Raw genomic sequence first — 20,144 nt, forward strand, 5'->3', positions numbered from 1 at the left:
ATGTGACACACACAGCAATACAGGCAGTGCACGCGGCGTTAGAACGGGGATGGCGGGAGGGGCACACACGCCGGGTTCCGCTTTTCCCCACGATCCCACAGCAGCTGTGCGGGGAAAAGCATCGAGCTCACCGACCCCACCGAGCTCCCCGACCCACCGGGACCCACAGAGACCCACCGGGACCCGGCAGCGCCGCCCGCCCCGCGCCTCCCCCTCAGCCCCGGCCCCGCCCCCTCAGCCCTGGCTCCGCCCCCTCAGCCCCGCCCCGCCCCGCCCCGGCCTCCCGGACCACGTGGCTCGCGCGCCGCAGCGCCGCCGCCGCGCAGGCGCCGTGCGCGCTCCCGCTGCCCGGCCGAGCCTGGGGCTCGGGAGCAAAATGGCGGCGGCCGGAGCGCGGCCGGGCGGGAGCGGGCGGCGCTGAGCGGGAGGATGGCGGCGGCGAGCGGCTGCCGGAGGTGAGGCACCGCGGGAAGCCAGGCTGGGAGGGGATCGCGGGCTTGGTGTCACGACGGCGTAGGGGAGGGGGCAAGACCGTCGACGCCCCCACGGCGGGACTCGGTGCGCGCCCCGCCGGGCCGGCTGCGGGCGGCTTGTCCCGCTGCGCCGCTGCCAACCCGGAGCTCCGCGGGGCCGCGGGAGGGAGCTTTGCTCCCCGTGCCTCTCCCGGCCCGCAGGGTCCGCGCTCCGGAGCGGCGGCGGCGGCCTCGGCTGTGCCTGTCCGTGCAGTCGGGTCCTGCCTCGCCGCCCTTTCGCTCTCTTCTCCTCTCCCTCCTTCTCTGTCCTCCGCCCGGCGCACTCCCCGCGGAGCTGCAGCGGTGCTCGGAGCCGTCTCCCCCCGGAGCTGGTGCGGGGCTCGTGCTCCCTGGCCGCGGAGCTCCGCCCGTGCCGGGCCGGTGGGAGCGCGGCCGCCGTGGCTGCGGGGCTCCCGCCGGGGCCGCTCAGCCCGGCCCGTGCCGTGCCCGTGCCCCTGGCCTGGGACTGCTGCGGCTGCTGCTGGCCCGGGGTCTGTGGGGTCCTGCCCCGCTCCTCTCTGTACAGGTGTTACCGCGGTCGGTGCTCCTGGAGAAACTTGGAGAGCTTTGTCGGCGATGTGTTCGCTCGTGCCTCTGGAATATTCCTGCTGCCCGTGGGATAAGTGCTCTTCTGTTGGTTCGTGTTTCTACTTGCTCTTCCCCGCCGTCCAATATGAGACCGTTGGGTGAAGGATGACACACATGTGGAGTACTAACATAAAATACGATAGCAGGATAATAAAATACGTGTTGATGCAATGATAGTTTGTGGGAGAATTTACCTTAGGCAGTGTAGCGTCGCTTGAGGCTTTGCTTCAAACCTATGTAATATAATAACAAATTTAAAGTGTTTGGCAGATATACCATTGGGATGTGATCACCTCAGGTTTTGCCACATACTGCATGCTCTGTTTTCATTTAGAAATTGAGAAAATAAAAACAGAAGTTGATATAAAAATTTTTTAAACCTCGTAACTCATGGTGAGACACTGGAAAGCTTGAGGAGATAAAGCTTTACCCTCTTTGTCTGAAAGATCTCAGGGAAGAGGATGAGTTTTCTAAGCTTCTCTTGTATTGTTTCAAACACTTCATCCTAGTTGTGTGTTAGTACCCTTCTTCACACAGGCTAGTGCAGGGAGGGGAATTTCTTCTTAGATCCTTCTCCATTTGAACCTTTTGCTTAAGAATTCAATGAAAATACTTTTTCTTCCACCTCTTGTTGACTAAGAGTCTGCTATCAGTGTAACAAAAATAATTCTGTAGATGTTATTTATGAGGATGTGGAACAGAAGGCTGTTAGTAATGTACAGATTCTGTGGACTGTGATATTTACAAGGCACGGTCTGAGTGCTTATTATGTAAAATATCTGTGTGAAGATAATGAATTCAGAAGGTATGGGTTGTGATGTTTTCTCCCTTTTTGGAATAATTTATCCACTAGATAACTAGTCTCAGTTGATGGACCAAAGCATTATTGAGCCATTTAAGAACTTGCTACTTTGCTGTGTCAATTAGTGTCATGTTAACAGTACTATCTGTTCGTGCTTATATGTAAACATGTGATGAATGTCACAGTAAATCAAGCTTGTATCTTAAGTTACAACACAAAGCTGCCAATTGCTCACTGGTTTGTATTCAGCTCTAAAGTTAGACTTGCATAGTTGGGCTGCATGCAGGTAATCTTGGAAATGGAGCTCAGTGTTTTGTGTCAAATGTACAGCCAGTGTTTGTTTTTGTTCACTGGAGATGAAAACAGCTGTTGAGCCCTTTGTGTTTCAGCTCAGCTGCACTGAGCATTGTTTCACTTGCTTTCAAACTTCAGCCAGTGTATAAATGGGTTTGACATTCTAATCTGACCCTGCTCCTTTTATGTTTAAGCATACAAACCAGAAGTTGTCTTGGTTCATTTACTGTGGCATTGTTGCAGTTGTTGCCATTTTAAAACTCCTTACCTCTTACATTAGTAAGTAAATTCTCTTCATATGTCCAGATTCCCTTGCTGAGTCATAGATACAGTGGTGGTGTAGTGCTTATAGCTGGCATGGACTGATTTGCAAAGACTCATACATGAAGGAATAGAATTACTTTTATAAGCTCTCCTGGAAGACTTGCATGGATTTGTCGTAGGGATTTAAATTTTTTTTTCCCCTCTTAGTTTTCAAGCTTGTCAGCTTGTCTGAGAAGCTCCAAACTTTGTGTTGTGAAGATATGTTGCTCACTGTTAAATTAGAGTAGAATGTGCTGCCTTTGCAGCCAGCTTCTTAAGTTTAATTCAGTGAAACTGCCAGAGCTTGATGAATTAACAACAAAATATTGAGTCTTCATTTTGAAAGCAGCCTTTCAATTTCCTGTATACATGGTGTCAGGTTTACAGATTAATTGTCACTGATGATAATTAATCTCAAGGTTTGTTGTGGATGAATTTTAGGCTGGGACAATGTCTTCTTGTGTCCTGTTAGTAAGCTGCATTGCTGGGGTGGTGTCTTGGGTGCTGCAGGTGGCCACAGGAGGAGGTGGGACATTAACCCTGCTTGCTCCTCTGCCACCCTGGTGCTTGTGTGCTCGTGATGTATCAGACCACGTGCAAGGAAAGGGGAGTTTTTTCTGATGTCTTGGGTACACTGTGGTGACCGAGGTAGTTGTGGCTGCCTTTCAGAGGCAAAGAGATGAATGAAAACATCCCATGGGCATATTGATGTGTGTAGTTCACATTAATCAATAAATAGATCTATAGGGAAACTGTGAGATTGCACTTAAGAAGAAATATCCTTATGATACTGATGAGAATTACAGCAAATCTTGATACAGAACTGCAAGTTTTAGTATTAACTCTAAATTTCTTGTTGTTTGTTTGCTTTTTCTTAACATATTTAGATGACTTTTGATTTCTGTTACCACATGAATGGCTTTTCCCGTTTTTTCACACTAGTCTGGAAACCTGATATACAACTTTATTTTACATGCAGTGGGGACCAGGAATCCTAGTTCAGATATGTTAGGTGAGCTTCCAGGGAGTCCTCTGGCTATTGCTTTGTTTCATTTCCCAGGTTCTTTGAAAGATAAGCCTTGTCAGTATCCTTTAATCTTTGAATAGAAGCTATTGTGGATTTTTAGAATGCTCTTTCCTATATTGGCTTACTAGTATGCCTGAACTCTAAGAAGGAACTGCAGATGCCACAAGTGGTTCTAGTCTTGCATTTTACACCCATCTAGTCTGTCCTGCATGTCTCCCAAGAAGGATACCATCTGTAATGATGTTTTCTATATAATGAATGGACACTAGGAGATTGAAATTGTTATTATAATATGATTGTTATATTTTGGTTTATTTAAATTATTAAACTGTACTATCTCAACCCATGAGTTTTACTGCATTGTTTTTTCTTTGCTTTCTGTTCTTTCCCTATCCCATTGACAGGGGGAACCCACAATAATAAGGATGCCTATGAGGTTCTTGATTGATGTTTAGAGGCAAAGTTGGTTTAAACACTTTCAGTCCCCTGCTGCTTTCCCTTACTTCCTGCACTGTCCCATCAGCTGTGTTGGTAGGGCTGTTTACATGGCTTCACTCTGAAACATTCAGGAAATTGATCTGTATGAAAAAGAAACTACAAAAGCACAAAATAACTTCATGTCAGATCCTTCATCTGGCTCATCACATTGCTGTGCAAAGTCTGTTTGCACAGTGTGGAGATGAGGCCAGGGAGCTAAAGGGGATTGGGGTGGAACTGTGTTGCCTGACGTGCTGGACTCAAGTACATACCTAACCTAAATTTAAATCTGATTTGTTTGCTCCATTGTGTGCAGGTGTTGTGCAAGCTTACCCCAAACACTGCTGAATGTGAACTTTAACTGCTGGTGGCCTTGAAGACATGTCCAGCCTGTTGGGGATTTTCTATCATCAGTGGATTTAAACTGGTTATTTAGATGTTTGAGTGCTAAAGCATGCAAGAAAAAAATTAACAGCAGTCAAAACTGATTAAGAAGAAGCTTTTAGTACTAAGTGTGGAGGTATAGTGTTTTGGACAACATCTTCTTAAATCAGTTTTATGTTTCAGAAGTATCTTCTAAGTGATTTTACTTTGTTTTTCAAACTTGGCATTCAAGTGTGAGCTGTTACCTGTATAACTGACTGATAATTTTCTAAATCCTATTTGATCTTTGTCCTCAGATTTTGTCCTAATTCAGTGATCATTCATACTGTATATTTTTTATGGCATTCAAAGGTCATTGTATGTTCAGTCCTTCCTGTATTAAAAAGACTGGACTTTTTGTATTCATCCTGGCTTTTCTGTGCTATCATACCCTGTTTCCAACCCACTGTAGTAAATAATAAAGAGTAGAATTTAATTTTCTGAAATCTCTTTTAGAGCATATCTTTCTAGTTCTGCAGTTACTGTGATTCCCCATATTGTTAAAGAGACTTTTTATCTCTACTCTCTCCTCCTTCTTACAGGACCATTTCATTATGGCAACTTGTAGCTTTTAGATTTTTTTAAATTAATCTCATTTTCTTCATGGCTTCTGAACTTTGACATTATCTAGTGGGAAGTGCTTTGGAGAGAGATCAGGCTAGTTAATGATATGCAAGATTGCACTAATTTGGAAACCTTGTCCAAGATCTCTTGAAACCTAGTCTCAGGATAACTATGAGGACATTTTACCATTCTGCTGATGGTAAGAATGGCTAAACTCAAAGGAGTTGATGTAAACAGTAATGTAATCAGTGACTGCTGCTTGGTTCTTTAGTTGGGCTTATTATTTTGTGACCTAGAACTTGCAGAAGCTCTGTGGGATCAGTAGAGCTGTAAAATGTATCTCTGTGTTCTTGCCTGTGCATATTAAACTGCAGCTTGGGTGAGAGAAGATTGTTCTCATAGTCTGCCACTGATTTTAATCAAGGTTTCATCTACAAAGAGCAAGAATACCTGGGTCTTGTGAAGGTGTCCAACATGAGTAAAACTTTGTAACTATTTATATGAAAATTGAAGTATTTTTTGAGTGACCAAGTAGATCACATTGCATTAGTGAGAAATTGAAGTGCTGCTTTGCTTATCATCTGCTATTCCAGATCCCTGTACTGCAGTGAAGAATATAAAACACTTCTGTAAATGGGTAGGTTATTTTAAGTGCTTTAAAAATAATCAGTATGAGTGACAAAAGTTCCTTTTCAGGCTTTTTTTTCTCCTGACCCCAATATTGGAAATGCTGCTTGAGAGCTAATTAAAAGCATTCTAACATAACAAATACAATCAGAATGCAAAATACAACAAGACAGTATTTTGTGGACTGATGCTCCCTTATTCTTTGATCTCTTTTGATCTTCTGCTTTAGCTTTTTTCAAATGATGATTCTTCCTGTAAAGATGGGGGAGAAGTGGTTCATTGACTGTTAGAACTGGGTTTATTGTGGATTTGGTGATTTTTTTGACTTAGTCTAGGAAGATGTCTTTTTTAAAGCCTTCCTGCTGCTGTGATAAGTATACTGCTTATCCACTTAAATTCTGCAGTGTATAAGTTCTTGTGCTGAAGTTCTTCATGTACCCAGATGTATGTCTTAAAATACATAGATGACTAACAACCTCTGAAGCTGCTTGTGATACTTAACTGAATGACCAGGAGATTTCCTCCTGAAGAAGGAAGGCGCATAGGCATACACAAAGGAATTTTGTATTACCCATTTAAAATACCCCTGATGAATCCCAGATTAATGAAACATGTGAATATATTAAAGGCTGATGTCTTGAACCTTGGTTCATCCTGTACTGGTCATCTCAATTTCAGGCATCTTGAGAGATGAAATGAAATGCATATAAAATGTCTAGGATGCAGGTAGAGAAGATAATGTTAATAGGTTCATGGATTTCTTTGCAGTCATTCTAGTAGTGACTGCTGCTCTCTGAAATACATCAAGTTGCTTATACTGTCGTTTTAAGTTGAAAATGCCTTTGCCAGTCTATAATGAGGTACTTCTAGGAAGCCTTTGAAATTGTTTTTTATTATACCACAGTGACAGGCAGGGTATAAGAATGCTGAGTTGACAAAATGCACTCTGGAGATGGGAAGCTTTGTGTTACTCAGTGTAGTGATGGCCTCGGTGCTGAGGGAGGAATAACCTGGGTTGTGTCAGTACTGAGAGGCAGCACTTGTTACTGGGGAGCTGCATGCAAGCCCCACAATCTCTGCAGAGGAACCTGTGTGACAGCATGAGGAGCTACTCAGTGTCCTTGTGAGCCTCCCCACACTCCCAGTGTATCAAGTGTCTCCATCTTCTCTGCAGTTTATTTTCATGAGTGATTAGCTTATCTAAATTTTGGATAAGAATGTGTGTTTAAACACACATTTAAATTCTTTAAATTCTCAAATCCCTTCTTGGCTGACTGTTTTGGTTTTTGGAGGTTTTTTTGAATGGCCAAAGATAATATTTAAGAGAATAATTTGATGTATCCTTTCTTAAAAATACATTAAAAGGTACATGATTTAGGTCAAAAAGTACCTTCAGCTTCTTATTTGGTCATTAAAATCTCTTTAGGGTTTAGTCCTCCATTAAGCACTTCTGGAAATGTGTATTTGGACTTGAAATGCCAAAATATCCTTCTAACACAGTAAGGTTAACATGCTGTATAAGGCCTGTCTAATTGTATTTTGTAGTTCTAGGCATGGATCTGAAGACCTGGTAACCTCTGGTAAAGTGACTCTCATAAGTATTTCTGCAGTGCATCAAAGCTGCTTGTCTTTAACTGCAGTTGACTGCAGTCTTTGATGTTAGAGCCGGGGCAATTGCTACTTGAAGTTGGTTTTAAAGCTTAAATTACATGTCCTCTGAAAATGATGTTAATCAGAAGTACAGTCTTATTACAAACTTTCTAAAATATCTGTTCATACTACTCAGGGCTTTTCCACTACAAGTAAAGTAAAATTTGTCGTGTCTTGTTCTGAGTTTCTCAAGACATTTGAATTTCTCTGCTGAGAACATCTGAGGTAATTTTGTTACTGCATAATTTCTCAGTTAATTATTGGCTCCAAGTTTCCCCTTTGGATTAACAGACTTGTGCTGATCTAGGTATTTCCCCACCACCACCTTGGGCATCTGCTGTCCTTTCTCCTCCTTCCCTTCTTCTCTCATTCTGTTTTTTAGCTACCAATTTATTTTTGCTGGAGAATTAAATTGGAAAGTGCCACATTTTGTGACTGAGTGTTAGCTACATCAAAGCTCAGTTGTATCAGGCACTTGCCATCTTCAATAGTAATGAGGGTGCTTTTATTTAAATATCTTGTGGATCTGGAGTTTCATCCTTGTTTTATGTTTGGAAGGAAAGGGAATTTGCCCTTTTTTCCACATATATGAGATTGATGTGTTTCATTATTGAAATGAATCTTTCATTTTTTGTTAATCTGAAAACTGATCCAGCTAAAAACTGTTCTGTTCATTGAACATGAAAGGAGAGTTGAGTGGGAATGATCATCAAGGTAGAGAGGGAAGTGAGATTTGAGATTTCTTTTTTTTTTTTTTTGGGGGGGGGGCAGTGTTGTCTTTTTTTCTATACATTAATGAACTTTTCAAATTATGGAAGAATCAAAGGAGATTTGAGGAGTAGAGCACAGGCTGGTAAAGTTTCTGCATTTTGCCCTTTCTTTGAATGTGAAGGAATTGTGGTATCAAGGACAGCTGTGCATGAAACAGAAAGATGAACAAAATGTGGTCTAAAATTACATTAGGAGCAATGGGTTTCTTTAATGAAGTAACTCCTATAATTAGTGCAATGCAACAAATTTTGCTTTTCTCCTAAAAGTTTTGTTTTATTTCTTTGAAAAATCCAGTTATTTTTTTAGTATTCTGGGACATCTGAAAAAACTTCAAATCTTGTGGGGAGAGAAGGAAGAGTTAAGGCATGTCAGCAGTCTGCTCAAAGGGCAAATTTGCCTTAGCAAATAGTTAAACAAGAAACCACCCCATAAGCTTTTCTAACTCTGCAGCCTTTAAAAGTCTGTGTTCATGAGTTATGTGTGGATGTTGCTGAATTAATGAAATTAAATGTGTACACGATTGGTGCCTCTGTTTTCAGAAACAACGTTATGTCAACATTCATGATGCTCTTTTGACTGTTCTGTAAAACTTGCATATTCATGTTACAGAACAAAAAAATGCTTTGGAAGTGCAGAGAGAGCTTGTTGCAGGAAATGTGGAAGACATAACTTCCTTTTCTTGCCAAGGGGAAAATGTAAACAAAGCTCCAACTTAATTGTAGGCTAAGTACTAGTCTGGTTTTCTGACTAAGCCTTTCCTTCCTTAATTGATTTCTTTTATCACTGAGAAAGTATGTTTTCTGAAATGAATTCCTGTAGTTTTGGGCAGGACATTCCTTGAAGTTTGTGAGCTTTTAGTTCTTGCTCCACTTTTATGGAGTTTAAATGTAGGTATTAATGAAGATAACTACTGAAACTGAAGTTACTGGTATAACTTTTGAGGGAAAATATTGCAGTATTAATGTATTTTGCTACTATCTTCAAAATGGCTGAAATCTTTGAAGTATACAGCATAGAAAAATTTCTTGGCATCAGGTGTTATAAGTGTTAGTTGGTAGTATCAGTGTGGCTCTTAAAAATTTTCTGCTGAAGTTAATGAAATGAAATTAACTGCAGAAGAGTTCAACCAATGGGGACATCTTTCAAATGTGTAAGTTTTTAAGTAACTGTTAAATCTTAGTATATACAGATGTAATTGATTTATAAGAACAGGTATAAGATCATTGTGTTAGTTGTGGGGGGTTGTCTTAAAAACCCCTAAATACAAGGAAAATGTTCTGTGGCTTTGACCAGGGATTTCACCCTTGCTCAGGGAGACAGCAGTACATAACCAGTTTACATGGTCTCAGAGAGGGCAACTGTTGTATAAACACCATATACAATGAATTTTATTTTTATACAAATTGATTTTGTATTGCTTCCTGCAGCAGTGAACAGAATAGACTTGGGAAGGTGTGAGTGTCGCATCTGGTGCCAGGCCAGTGTGACTCGAAGAGAGAGCAGAAAGCATGACTGCAAGGGTATAGTTTTGGGGAGGTGGGAGGCAGTCTGATAGGAGTAGTCTGATCTCTTCATGTTGAGAGCTGTGAGATCCTGTTCCAGTTTTAGCTGCCTGTCAGACAAACGTGCTGGAGTTCCCTCTTCCTGTCTGTTATCTGCCACTCGCTCCAGCAGTGGGATGATGGATCAGCCATTTGAAATGACTTGGTTTGTGATCATATAATCTCTGTATGCAGTGTGAGGGGGAGCAAGAAAACCCCTTGGCAGGATGGAGTGTGAGGGAAAAGTACAGTTCCCTGTTAGTTTGACTTCAGTGGTAGTATCAGATCACCCTGGTGTACCTGTGAAGAGCTGACAGGCAGTGAGTCCTGCATACATGTTATCTTCTCTGTCAGAGGATGAGTTCACTACATTGAGGGGAATATATTTAAAATTCACATAGGCTTGGCTTTGTATTTTTTCCTATATGAGTGATACCTAGATGCATGTATATTCTGGCACTGCAAATTTAAAATCATCCAAGCATTCAAAAAAGCAGCAGCTCCCATGGACCTCTATAGTAGTGATGGCTGCTGTGTGAAGTGTTGTTCACCAGGGAGGGAACAAACTGCACAGATACAGAGGAAAATAAATACAGGCCAAAGAAGCAGCAAGCAGCCACCTGGATACTGGGAGCTCTGTACTGGTGAATCCCAGCAGTAGCTGCTGCTGTCTAAATTGCCTTTCTCTGCTAGGACTGCCCGAGCTTTGCAGGTGATTTTTCCTACTGTTAATTTTTTAGGAGCTCTGGAGAAGAAAAGTGTATTGCAAAGGTATTATAGCTGCCCACTTAAAGTAAGATGTTTCCATTGACAGTGGTAGTTGGCTGAGTGAAGACTGAGGCAGTGCTGTACTTGGGCAGCAGCTGGGGCAGCCACACCAAAGGATCAAGTGAAAACAAACACGGTCCAGTCAGGACTTGCATGGCTTTCCAAACATCTGCTACAGTGAGGAGGTACAGCTCTGCTGCAGGAATAGGTGCGTGGGGACTGGCAGTGTTTATTTTTTGAAGACTGTGTCTACTGAGTAGTAGTCAAACTGGATGTTGTGTTTGATTGTGGGGAGCAAAGTAACCTTTCCTTGCTGTTCTTCCTTCTCTGTGGCACTGTCTGGGTTCCTTGAGCCATTTGGTAAACTGGTGCAGGGAGCTGACTACACTGAGGAGAAAAAAGTCTCACAGAAGAGAATTCCTGTGTTTAGTTGCTGACACAATGGAGGAGCTTTGGGGAGATGCTGCTGGTAGCTGTGGTGAGCACTGGCACTGAAGAAATGTGTGTGGAACTAATATTGGTGAACCAGCTTAGGTTTGTATACACCAAATAATGGATTTTGAATCCAGATTGCAACTGTGGTTTTGTTGGATGCAGGACTTGCCGTGGCTTGTGGCTTACTGTTTAAAGTATTCAAACTGTACCTGTAATGAGTTAATTTTATGGCTGTGACTTAATGCTCTTCAATGAGGGAAGTCAGTGTTTCTTTAATAAAATTCCTGATGTCTCATGAAATGACTGGACTAGATTGCTTTTTGAGTTTTTACCACACCTTTTCATGTTCCCCCTTCCAGTTTTTCTGTTGTATATAGATATATCCATTAGTGTTAAATGTGTAAGAAATGATGCTAGGAGCCAATACTTCAAACTTGTTTTATCAAAGAGAAGAGGCTGAGTGGGTGAAACTGCTGTTGTGTGATGACAAAAGGACCCACAGAGAGGATGGTGTACAGAAGAAAAGGAATGGTGGTGTATTAAGGCCTGAAGTGTAAAGAAAATTGTTTTGGATATACAGCAATATTGGTAATGGCAGTTTCCAGCCACAGGCAGGGGTTTCAGTGGAAATAGATGAGCTGTGTATTGTTACCAAGCATCTTGGAGGCTTGAGTATAAAGAGTATTGTATAGAAACGCTGTAGTCATGAGGAATGATGTTCCAGGCAACAGAAATGTCACAAGATGTTGTTACTGATACAGTGACTGGCTGGCAGGATGAAGAGTTGATTGCAGCCAAAGTAAGATAGAAGTAATTTTTCATCTGATCTATTAAAAGAGGCCACCTTCATGGGAAGGCTGATCAATATGTGGGTCCAAGACTTTTTTGTTTGCTTTGATGTTGGAGCTATTGTTGTGAAAACCCCAAGCAGTGTCATCACCAGAGATGACTCAGGCTGTGGAAGTTAATAAGGGAGCTGAAGCCGAGTGATCAAAAGGTTGCTTTGTGAAGGTGAGTTGAAAATAGTAAGTCATAAGATAGGGTGGGTGCTGCTTGCCTGCTGAGGTAGGCACAGAGCAGTGTCTGGGATTGCCCTGTGAGTTACTCTAATGCACCCTCAGAGGCAGAGCATGTTCTCAGAGGAAGTGTGAGTGTGACTGTGCACTGAATTTACAGGCACTGTTGTGTACAGGAAACTCCCACGTCCTCATTCAGAGTAAATGGCTTTCTGTGAAATAATTGGGCCTGGATAAAAGGGGAAAATAAAAAACTCCAGTACAAGGAAAATTGTAGGGTGTATGGATCTTCCATATGATTGGGGCTTGAGCCAGGATTTTCCCATCTTAGTAGATTTGTTAATTGAAAACAGGATTTTGTGTTGTGGCTGGGTCACAGCTTGAGCAAGAGGAGGAATTCCCTTTCTTAATGAGACACGGAAGGATCTTTGGAAGGCGCTCTCAGAGTAAATGGGATAAAATTCCTTGGGGATAGAGGACTGTGGAGATGAAAGACTGCTTGCCCTGTTCCAGAAGAAGCAGCAATCCCGTTGACAGATGAAGAGTACAGGGATAAGAAGCCTGTGAAATAGGCTCTGTAAAGGTGGTACAGCTTCATGTGGAAGGTTTTTACTTCTGCTCCACTTTTGCCTTTTCCAGAGCGGGAAAAAGAACAGGTGACCATGGATATTGCTGCAATAATGGACAGTCATTATCTGGAGACACACTGAGGAGGAGAGTGGTCTTACCTCAGTATCCAAGGCTGAATGCAGCTGAAATCTCCATGAGTTAGGTAGCTGCCTGACAAGACAAAGTGTTGGCCTGAACTTTGATTGAAAGAAATAATGCAGGCTACTTTAAAAAAAAAGAAAAAAAAAGTCTCTTCCTTTTTCTGAGGTACTTTTCATGTAATTTGGAAGTTCCTCTTTTTTGTCTTAACCAACTGATGTGTTTGTATATGTAAACCAAAGAATATTTGCCATTCCTAAAAAAAACCAAGTGGGTAATTTTTGCTTATAAGAGGCCTTTTGAAACACATTTAGACTTCTCAAAATTTATCACAGTATATCAGACTATGCTGCAATTATTCTAGACTGGCTAAAATTAATTATCCTCATTTTCCTGTAAATGGATATGTTCATACCTAATTACTCTGTTTAGTGATATTGATAAAGATTTGGTGGATAGGATTTTTCTGATTTTCTTATAAAGTAGATTTAATTATGTTTTTATCTAAATCAGATAATGTTCCTTTCAAGTAAACTTGTGAAAAAATGGAGTCATTGAAGAATACATGCTGTCATTTCACTTCAAGAGAGTCCTAGAGGGCCATAAATGAGCTCTTGCTCATTTGGCTGAAATAAGTGTTTTGAATTCATCTTCAAGAACATTACTTGAGTCTTTCATATGAATGTTAAAAATCAGAATAGACTTTTAGTATATTAGTGTGGTTTTGCAACTGACTGTAAGAATCACTGATGTAGAGAGATGAAAATTTATTTGCTGGTATATGAGGACATTTAAGTTGCTTGGGAGGAACAGCCTGTTCCATGCAGGATTGTACTGCTGTAATTCAGTTAGTCTCTGTGTGCTTTGTGTGTTTGAATTTTTTAGCTGCTGGATTTTTTTGTGTTTAGAGGAATCTAAATATGTTGATGTCCCCCACCTTCCCACTGCTGTTAGTGATTTGACCTGTCAGTCCCTGTTAATGACATTATTTATTTACTTCTACAATGTGACATGTTCATATCATACTTGAAGTTGCTTTGCTGATCATCAGAAATAATACTTTGAGCACTGTGTGCAAAGCCAGGATTGAAAAGAGGTTTTTTTTTCCTGTAAGTTCTGTGGGTTTTTTACAACTGTTGAAATGCTGCTCAGTGTCTTCAATTTCTGAAGTGTGTGTATCTTCAGGACTACACCTTTGTGCTCTGTTTGAGCATAGTTCTTTTAACTTTCACTCTGACTCCTCAGAGGAAATGTTGAAAATCAGTACAGGTTGTTTGTTGGTGGGTTTTCCCCTAAAACTCAGTCCAGTGATTCTCAACAAATCTAGAAATAAAAAGCTAGGACTGTTGTGGTGTTTTTATCACCTCTGTTTTGAAAGAACTTCTTGATGGAGAAGCATACTACTTCATGGAAGAGAAAATGCTGTAAATTTTGTGCTTAACTATAAGAAAGGGTTCTTTGTGGTAGCTGGAACACATGATTCTCAGCAAAGACTGAGTAATGCAGTCACTTTCATAATCTGGTTATATCTGCTTTTTTTTGCCCTCTTGAGCTGGTAACTGCTGATGTGGCTTAAGTTCTGGTGCTTTTCCTTATTGGATTTTTCTTTCTTTCCAATGCAGTGAATAATGAAACAACACAGATTCATTAGCCCATGTTGTGTAGAACATTACCCATTTCTTATATTTGTACAGAACTGATCCACACCACAACCTTTCAGCTGTTTCAGTTGCATCTTACTACTGTATCATCCAGTTAATTTTGAATAATGATAAAGGTTGATTACTTGACCTGATTATAAAAAGGAGTCAAAATAGGCTTTGTGTGGATTTGCATGCGTGTCAGGCATAATCAGCCGAGCCTTCAAATTTCAGTTGTTTCCTTTGAACAGAAAATCACTTGCCAGTTATAGGATTTCTTTAAGGTACACTGTCCCATATACATCCAGTCCTTTAGCATGTACCTTCCAAGACTGGAGACTTGACCTCCACAAAGTCTGAGAATGTGCCAGTACCTCTGAGTGTCCCATCCATGGAAAAAGAGGAAGGTCAGGACAAGTAGCACTCAGTTCCTGTCAGCTCCTCTTACTTGGAGAACCACTTTCTCCAAGGAAATTGAGGTAAATACTCCATGCATATCTGAACAAGCAGTTGGAGCTCCAGCCACAAGCAACTTAGTCTTCATTTTTAAGAGCTTGTGCCTTTGGATGTTGGTGACTTGTAATTCCAGCAGTGTACTGCATGACAACCAGCATGGGCTGGCTCTGGAAACTTCCCAGTGGATGGGAACTTGCTTCTGTTCTTCTGAGCATGGGATTGTTCCTGAATCACTTTGGGATGGCTCAGGGCTCTCTATTGGCCACCAGATCGCTGTTCTGCTGGAGGCAGGTTCAGGATGTTAAGGCTGGTGGGATACACTTTGGGCATGATAGCAATGGTCCATTCTCACAAGTTCTTTCTGTTTTAGTTGATCTACCTAACTTCTATGGGCATAAGTTTAACCTTGCTGAAATTTACTTGATGTGTTTCCTTACTAGGGTTGGTGCTTTTTATCGCTGCATCTTGTTATCTCATCTTGCAGTAAAGTTGTGCTTGTTACTCGAAAAGAGCTGTTGGGGCAAAATAGCATAGCATTTTTGGGCTGGATAAAAATCTAAGCAAATGTGAGTAAGTTGTTCTTATGATGCCTCGGTTGTCATTTACTCATTGTAAATTTAAAGCATGTTAGGTAAAATGAAAACCTGAAATACCATGTCGGTACAGGTATGTGCATGTACTTGATATAATTTCCTACTTGGGTTTTAATATTATGCTATTGCATAATCCTATGGCAGAAACTCCAAAAGAAATACAAAGGTCTTAAAATTTTACGGGGGAAAAATCAAGTGGTTGTAAAACCTGTTGTAGTACTCTTGACTTTGCCCTTTATATTAATTGGATCCCAGTGATTTACAGGAAATTTTATGAAACATTTGTATTGAGTGATGATATAAACAAAGTGTCACTGTTACGCAAAGTCCATTCTGTACAGAGACGTTTTGTCAAATCAAAATTCCCAGTCCAGGAATACCTGGCTGTCAGCCCAGATACCTCAGATGCATGTCATCTAGCTTCTTAGGATTTTAGGTTCAGTGTGACAAATATTGAGAAGACTGAGAAATTTATTTCAGGCTGAAACCTTTAAGCAGACTTGTGCTTATTTTAAATTTTATTCTGAGTATCAGTATAATCTGAAAGTCACTTTTGTGCTGTTTTGTAGGATTTGGAGTGGTAATTTTGGTTTCTATTAACTTCCTCATTACACACTCCATATACTTTTTCTGCAGTACAGGCTTTTTTAAACAAGCTTTGACATAGTTGAACTCCTTTGCTGTGTATGTGTGTACGTTCAAACAGATCTGTACGTGCGTCACTGCCCTCAACAACTGCTTCACTTGGTCAGCAGATGTTGAATTTAGTTTCACTGTGGTAAGGCTTATGGGGATGCATGCAGGCTTTTAATAAAAAGTAAAGAAAAAGCTCACCTAATGGTGGTTTTTAAAACAAAATTCCATGGGTGTATCCTGAGGCTAACATGCAATTTAGAAATTCTTCAGATAAGCTGACATAAGGGAACTTTTGGTATGCAGGATAACTTCTGCAAGAAAAGACAAAATCTGTCTTTCCTTTTGAAGCTAAAGATCTAATTGTTTGTGGTTTTGGAGCTTTTCCTCTCCTTTTACAAGTGCCTTTTACTGTGGAGAAGCTGCATTCTTGACTTGGCATTTTTGTAGTAGCTGAGTTGTATTGACTGGACTCAGCTAGTTATGTGCTACACTAACTGCTGTTCAGGTAGGTTGTGTTTAGTACAGAGGCTGAAGTGGACAATAGCAAACAAACCAAACCAAAAAAGGGCATCTAAATCCATGGGTAGTTCAAGTACACTTAGCTGTCAAAAGATGCAGTAGTGCAAGTATTCAAGTGATGCCCTAACAAACAAATTGGGTGGCTGATACTGTTCCAACTTCTTGTTCAGGTTGGCTCTAATGTGGGTCAGTTCATCTGATTTACAAACTACTTGGGACAGAACCAACAAGGTAGGAAAAGTGGGTATGAGAATGAAGAGAGGAAGGCAGGGCTTCCTCCAGGACTGAGTTCACCTCTGGTGCTAGCTAAATTTTTTGGGAAATGCAACATGGGTTATATAATATTATCTTGTAAAATTTAGTGCTGTATTAAAAAATAAATGTACTTTCAGTTGATACATGAGGTTAAGGACACTAGTGGAACTAAAGCTATGATTGGTTTTGAGCCATGGGGCCCAATACACTTTATGAACTACAAAATGTTTGAATTCAAGATGCAAAATACTCTTAAGAAATCAGCCTGCACACAGATGACTTAGCAGTGCATGGAAGTTATGTATTCTAAATTTAGTGAACCAGGGACTTGGTTCTGAATATTGAGTGCTTATTTATTAAAAAAAAAAGCCCAACACTTCTTTTTTCTTCTCTTTTACTTAGCTCCTGGGCTCTTTCCTGTGTCAGGAAGAACTGAAAACTATTAGTAGACATCTAATAGACAAATTATCACACCACAGCTGAATGCAGAAAAGTGGAATAACAATGGCATTATTTCAGGACTCAAGTCCAAATGAACCAAGTCCAATTTTAGGTGAGAAAAGGGAAATTGTTGGCATATCTGCTCAGGTTGCTAGCCTTTACCTGTAAGCAAGTTAGCATTTAAACTAAAACGTGACTTTTGCCTTCACAAAGTTTGTCCTGGGTGTAACTAATTCCGTCTAGAAATTTATGCCACATTTAAGCAACATATTCTTGGTGCATATAGAAATCGCTTGAAGCTTCACTGTTTTAATGAACTTATTTTCTAAGTGTTTTTTCTAAAGTCAGTGAAGTTTTTCAGAAATGAAGTAGAGATCCACACCATATGGATTCAGTAACCTTTGAATAGCTTGTTTCTGCACAAGGGAGAAGATGAGTGCATGCAATGGCTTACACCGAACTAATCCAACACCTTGTGTTTGCTGAGAAGATTTACCGGTATTTGCTGGTGTGATGTTTTGTGTGTTCTCTGGTTCTGTCTTCATCCTGAGTAGGCTTCTGTTCACGTAGGAGGGTATTTTATCTTTGTTTCCTGATGTGTAGCAGGCTGGATCTGCATGGAGGCAAGTTCAAGATTGCATGCAGTTGAGGTGCCCTGGCTGTGTGGCTGGGGAGGGCGGGCATGGGAGCTCCCTTTGCTCCTTTACAGGCCTGGAGGTTGCTTGAACGCTGCTGTGGTGGTTTCAGGTTGTGTCTCCTGCCCTAGCAGGGCTCCCCTGGTGCTCAGCAGGCTGCAGCTGTGTGAGGCCACCCTGGGATATGCACACACCAGAGCAGCAATTCTGCCTGATAGCCTGGCTTTACAGACACGGCTTTCAAACCCTTCCCTACTCTTCCTCCTCATGTACCCAGCCCTTGTTCCCCTCACCTCTGTGCCTACAGCAATTTGCAGCCTTTTTTTCCTGCCCTGTCTCTCACTTTCTGCTCCCTAGGATCTGCACTTTGAAACATGCACTTGTATGTCACTTTCTTAGCCAATTTAACATGCCGGAGACTACCAAGAAAGGAAAAAAATTTAGAAGCATATAGCAAATCCATATGTGTTCACAATATTCAAGGGAATCTTAAAAAATTCTTAGCATAGACTTTATCTTTCTGTTATTCTTTATCTTCAAGTTTGTATTTTGAAAGGGGACACAAGATGACAGTTGTTCTTCATGTGGTAATTTTTGTTTTTCAGTATTAATATTTTAACACTGCTGATATTGGAATAAATTATAATGACTTTGTTGTACATTAGCAACGAATCCTTGTTCAATTCACCTAGAACTAATTTCTAAGATGTTTTCAAATGCCCAAAAAGCCTTTAATGAATCCTTAAATGCCTTTTTTTACTATTGTAAATGTACTTCTAGGTCTTCTCAATTCTAAATTTGAAAAGCAGTAATGAATGAGAACTATCTAAATGTAATGAATAAAAATGCAGCTGAAATAAGTCATGATGGTATAATCTCCATCAGGACTAGCTTATTTAGCTTTCTCAACCAGTATAATTCAATTTGGAATTTTTTAACCATGTGGGAATAGGTATAAACATGCGTGAAAAGTCACTCTTGGTATAGTCAAAGGAGAATACCTAGTCTACACCAAGTTCTCCTTGAAAATTTCTTAGCTAAAAATTTGATAGCCATCCTGTTGTGTGTTGCAATTTATCATATGATTTGTGAATAGTTTGGAACATTACAGGTTCTTGTGGGGAAAACAATATTTCTGGTCTTGATTTAATAATTCAAATAAAAGGGTATCTTCAAAGTGTTTGAGGTTTTATTTTATGAAAATACTGTGTGCTGGAAGCTGAGTTTGTTTTATCTAAATCATGTAACATTTAGTGACAAATAATGAAGTTAGCTTATTGGTGTTTTTGTTCTTCAGAAATGGAGGAACAGGACGCTGGACCTGGGATTGAAGATTTCTAAAGGATTATGGGATTATACATTGAAGAGCCAGCAGGCGGAATGCCTGAGTGACTGAAGAAAATGGGTGCTAATGCATCAAACTACCCTCACTCGTGTTCCCCAAGGGTAGGGGGAAATTCACAGGCACAACAGACATTCATAGGTAACTCTTTCCAGTTATCTTGTCACTTACATAAATGACTTGGTGGATTGTGAATGCACTGGATTTGATTTGCTTGCAGAAATGTTATGGAGAGCTGCTATTTTCTAGGTCACCAGTTTGAATCCATTCAAGCTCAATCGTGCATGAAATTCAGTACTGTCCATCTGTTTGGCCTCTGTGTGCAATGAGTTGATCTGCCTTTTGCCAGTAAACAGTTGCCAGATTATTTAAATAAAATAAGTGGAGCTTTTTTATAATTAAGCCATGCATGCTAGCTTTCCTGGTTCCAGAGCAGTCACTTTCTGTTAATACTCATACTGTTTTCTGCTCTTCCTCAGAATTTCTGTCAAACTGTGTCAGAGCATATAAAAGCCTTGATCATCAGTATTCATTGTAATATTGACATTGTGTCCAAGTGAATTACCTCCCTGCTGCTAGAAGGGATATCTCTGGTAATAAACCTGTTAAAGTAACAAATAAGCTTCTCTTCCTTTTCCTGTTTCTGTAAATGGGGAAGGGGGTGCTTACTGTCCTAACAGTGTTATTTACAAGCCAGGACCTTGCTTGGCTGGAGACATGTGTTGAAATGCCCTTAAGAAAGTATTTTCTCATCCTACTCATAACTGTGGCAGCCATTACCTTTATGTGTTTTTCAGTCTAGTACAAAGAGACCTCAGTGTAGATCTAAGTACTGTCACACTATAAATAATAAACAGCTATGTTATGAATCTGAAAGAAGGCAGTCTCTGAGAAGATAAATATTCCTTAAAAAAAACTCAACCCTGACAGCCTGAAGAATGATCTTAGCAGTAAATAACATCAATAGTTTATAAATGCTTTTCTCCTTTGTGCTTCAGTTTGCAACACTGCATAAGTAGTTATTGAAATTCAGTGTTACTTCTCTTTTTAATCACCGTTGAAAGCAGAGTGATATCCTTAGCAGAGGAAAAATTGACTCACTTTGTAAATTTTCTCTTTTT

General features: G+C 40.6%; 1 protein-coding gene across 4 annotated transcripts in view; it reads left to right on the forward strand.

Moving 5' to 3' along the window:
• The first annotated feature begins 381 nt into the window (after positions 1-381).
• Positions 382-20,144, forward strand: part of BTBD7 (BTB domain containing 7) — a 51,821-nt gene continuing 32,058 nt past the window's right edge. Inside the window, exons 1-2 of one of the 4 annotated variants that reach the window (XM_063160074.1) lie at positions 382-455; positions 18,979-19,164. In XM_063160074.1, the coding sequence (XP_063016144.1) occupies positions 19,083-19,164 (82 nt within the window). In that variant the 5' untranslated portion in view covers positions 382-455; positions 18,979-19,082. Of the gene's footprint in view, positions 456-1,043; positions 1,150-17,086; positions 17,159-18,978; positions 19,165-20,144 lie in introns of those variants that run through there. The other 3 variants (XM_063160075.1, XM_063160072.1, XM_063160076.1) reach the window with 3 other exon arrangements.

This window comes from Melospiza melodia, chromosome 6 (assembly GCF_035770615.1).
Source record: "Melospiza melodia melodia isolate bMelMel2 chromosome 6, bMelMel2.pri, whole genome shotgun sequence".
In the NCBI taxonomy this organism is placed as follows: domain Eukaryota; kingdom Metazoa; phylum Chordata; class Aves; order Passeriformes; family Passerellidae; genus Melospiza; species Melospiza melodia.